The following is a 3,761-nucleotide window of genomic DNA, read 5'->3' as shown; positions in this document are numbered from 1 at the left end:
TCTCAATGTAAACAAAACAAAACAAAAAATCCCCCTTAGTAGAAAGGAGCATAATGTCCCTCCTGTGGGAGCTGGTCAGGGGCCTTTTCTCTGCAGTGAGCCGTCATCCTTGGCTGGGCTGCTTGGGGAGTATGGTATGTTGTCTGGAATGGCTCCCGGAGGACGTGAATCGGTGCAGGAGACCTCAAGGGGCCAGTGAAACCCAGAGATCACTGCGTCCTCCTCCCTTCATGTGTGGACCGTCCCTCAGGGTGCCTTTACTTTGGATGCCCACAGCACAGTTCTTCATGGGTGCAGACGGTGGGGTCTGGGACCCCAGACTGGAATCTGTTTCTTGCTTTATCACGAGAGGCCTTCAATTATCTAGAAAGGTCTTGTCGCATCCTCACGGATCTGCAAGTCTAGATTTATTTAGTTCCTAACTGTGTTGTGAGTTGGGTGAAGGTTTACAGAGCACCGTGAGGAGAGTCAGACCAGGGCTACTGTGCTACAGGACAGACGTTTGTGTTCACCCCAGCTCCAGTGTCACCAACGAGCGGGGGCCCTTGGCGGCCACACAGAGGTTCTCATGACAGTGAGGAGCTGTCTCCTCCTTAGGTCTCCTCCAGCATGTGGGGCACCGAGAAACTCTTCCCAAGTCACCTCCCACATGGTTCAATTCCTGGCCAACGCACCCATCTCTGGTGGCTTGCCTGTTGCTTTGTGGGTTAGGTGTTAGATGGATAACCATAAGGTCGGATATTCAAACCCACCAGCCTCTCTGAGAGAGAAAGATGAGGCTATCAGATTTAGCCCCAGAGATCTTACATGGTAACTCTGCTCCGTCCTGTGGGATCACTAGGAGTCAGAATCACCTCGATGGGTTTTCTCATTTTGGCAATGCTGAGCAAGCTTTGGCGGTGCTTGAAGACTAAGAAGACTAGGAAGAAATGCCTGGCAGTTTACGTCAAAAACTGAAGACCCTACAGGTCACCGCCATTCAATCTGCACTGGTCTTGGGGCTGGTGCAGGACTGGGAAATGCTTCACCGCGAGTCTGGAGAACTCAATGACAGGAACCACAGGCGTTTCGCTACAAAGAGCACCTCACGCTTTCGGGGGGCGGGAGCTCCAGAGTAGCTCAGCAACTCCTGAACACTCTTCACTCGCTTTCCTCGCCTCGCGGGGGCCCGGCAGAGCTCTCAACTGGTACAAGTGGGCACAGAAACCTCTACCAGTCACGTCCAGGGGCAGCCCCATCTCATCCTGGGGGTAGCAGGTGCTTACTCCCTCCACCTACCATCTGTGCACCCCCCAACCCTTCTGTGGCACCAGGTCCCCCAGGGAGACCCGCCCTTGGCAATCAGGAGCCCGGTGCCAGCCTTATGCCCCCCTTTCTTGTGTTGACCTTGCCTCAGTTTCCTCATTGGGTAGGAGCCATCTGCCTTTGCACACGAGCTGGGCCCAAAATACCAGGGCCCCAGACTCACCTGATGCTGGGGATCCCCGGGTCTCCAGAGCAAGAATTGTGGAGCCGAGGACAAGGAAAATCACACCCTGGGGTTGCCACATCCCCCTGGTTCTTAACCCTGCTGTTGGTCCCACCCCACAAGTCAAGGACCCTAGCCTGTGGTTTGTAGACCAGACCTTCTCTTTCTAGTGTGGTTGGCGGAACCTACATCCACACGGATCCAAACCAAATGGCAGAGACACATCTCTGTCCATTTTCAGTCCGAGTCCCACTGACCGACCTCTGATGCCCAGCTTCTTTCTGTTCAGTCACATGCTGCCCCCTCATGTCCACACGCTACTCCAAGGATTGGAGTGGCCCCCGGAGAACACTTACTGTTGTTGACATTTAGAGAGTTCTGACTCGTACCGACCCTGTGAACAACAGAAGAAATCACTGTCCGGTCCTGCCCCATGCCCACGATCATTGTTCTGTTTGAGCCCACCGCTCCTGCCCCTGTGCAGTCCATCTCATTGGGGGTCGTCCTCTTTTTTGCTGACCCTCCTCTTTAACTAAGCATGATCTCCTTCTCCGGGGACTGGAACTTCCTAACAACATGTCCACAGCATGAGAGACAAAGTTATGAGAAGAGGCCATCACTGGAGTGGCTGCTAAGGTCGTGTTAGCAAACATCCTGCACCCTGGGGCGGCACTCAGCTCCTGTTCTCACGACCCTGACACAGTTACATAAATCCCCAGACTGTCGAGGTTGAGTCAGTTCATGTCCTAGGGACTCGTGCAGCCAGCAGGAAGCACTGTCTGATCCTTACCTCACAGTCACACTTCCAGCTGCGCCCATTTGGTGTGTTAGCCCACCTCATTGAGGGTCCTCCACTTTACCAGGTGGGATGGAACTTAACAGGGTGATTGAAAACAACAAACCCTCAGGGTCCCCGGGTTTCTGTGTGACTCGGTCTCCCCAGGGCTCACTCCTGCCCCCTACCTCAGGGTCCTGGGTGTCTGTGTGACTCGGTCTCCCCAGGCCTCACTCCTGCCCCCCTACCCCCCCAGCGTTCTCAGGCCTCTGTGTGACTCTGTCTTCCTTCCCTCCTAGAAGTTGTATCGGAAGGAGATCAAGCCTCCCTTCAAGCCAGCTGTGGGCAGACCAGAGGACACCTTCCACTTTGATCCCGAGTTTACCTCAAAGACCCCAACAGGTTTGTGCTGGCATTCTGTACAAAGAGAATCAAATCATTTCCAATACTGGGATTTCCTCTTTCGAGAGCCCTGGTGGTGTGGTGTTTAAGCGCTTGACTGCTGACTGAAAGATCCAAGATTCAAACCCACAAGCTGCTCCACTGGAGAGAGATGAGGTCACCTGCTTTGTAAAGACTTGTAGCCTTGGGAACCCACAGGGGTAGTTCTACTCTGACCTACAAGGTCTCTGTCAGTCAGAATCCATTGGTGTCACTGGGTCTAGTTTCTTGTTGTTGTGAAGTGTCGTCGAGTTGATTCCAACCCATAGCGACCCTGTATAGGGTTTCCAAGGAGCAGCTGGTGAGCTTGAACTGCCGACCTTGTAATTCAAATGGCTTTGCAGTCTGGCGCATTCACCCACAGTGCCACATTGGTTTCTTGTTAGGTGCAGTCAAATTGGTTCTGACTCAAAGAAACGTCAAGCACAACAGAATGACACACTGCCCAGTCCTGCACCCACCTCAAAATTGTTGTAACCCTAGAGTCCATTGATGCTGCCACTATGCCAGTCCACCTCATTTGGGGTCTTTCTCTTTACCGCTGCCCCTCCACTTTACCAAGCATCATGTCTTTCTCCAGGGACTGGTCCCCCTGATGACATGCTCAAAGTATGAGCAAAATCTCACCATCCCGGCCTCCAAGGAGCACTCTGGCTGCACTTCTTCCAACACAGATTGGTTTGTTCTTCTGGCAGCCCATGGCACTTTCAATATTCTCCTCCAACGCCATAACTCAAAGGCATCAATTCTTCTACGGTCTTCCTTATTCATTGTTCAACTTTCACAGGCATATGAGGCTATTAAAAATGTCATGGCTTCAGTCAGGAGCACCTTAGTCCTCAAACTGACATCTTTGCTCTTCAACACTTTAAAGAGGTCAGAAGATTTGACTAATGCAATACATCGTTTGATTTCTGGATTGCTGCTTCCATGAGTGTTGATGGTGGATCCGAGCAAAATGACAGCTTCAATCGTTTCTCCATCTATATTATGATGTCATTTATTGGTCCAGTTGTGAGGATTTTTGCTTTCTTTACATTGAGGTGTGATCCATACCAAAGGCTTTTGATCTTTATC

General features: G+C 51.8%; 1 protein-coding gene across 3 annotated transcripts in view; it reads left to right on the top strand.

Moving 5' to 3' along the window:
- The window catches only part of RPS6KA2 (ribosomal protein S6 kinase, 90kDa, polypeptide 2), a 331,396-nt gene that overhangs the window by 308,158 nt on the left and 19,477 nt on the right, over positions 1-3,761 (top strand). For all 3 annotated transcript variants that reach the window (XM_006871180.1, XM_006871178.1, XM_006871179.1), the window contains one exon: positions 2,543-2,645. In XM_006871180.1, coding sequence (XP_006871242.1) covers positions 2,543-2,645 — 103 coding nt within the window. The remainder of the gene's footprint in view (positions 1-2,542; positions 2,646-3,761) is intronic.

This window comes from Chrysochloris asiatica, unplaced genomic scaffold (genome assembly GCF_000296735.1).
Source record: "Chrysochloris asiatica unplaced genomic scaffold, ChrAsi1.0 scaffold00162, whole genome shotgun sequence".
Classification (NCBI taxonomy): Eukaryota; Metazoa; Chordata; class Mammalia; order Afrosoricida; family Chrysochloridae; genus Chrysochloris; species Chrysochloris asiatica.
The sequence above is the reverse complement of the archived record's forward strand: the minus strand, read 5'-3'. Positions and strand labels throughout refer to the sequence as shown.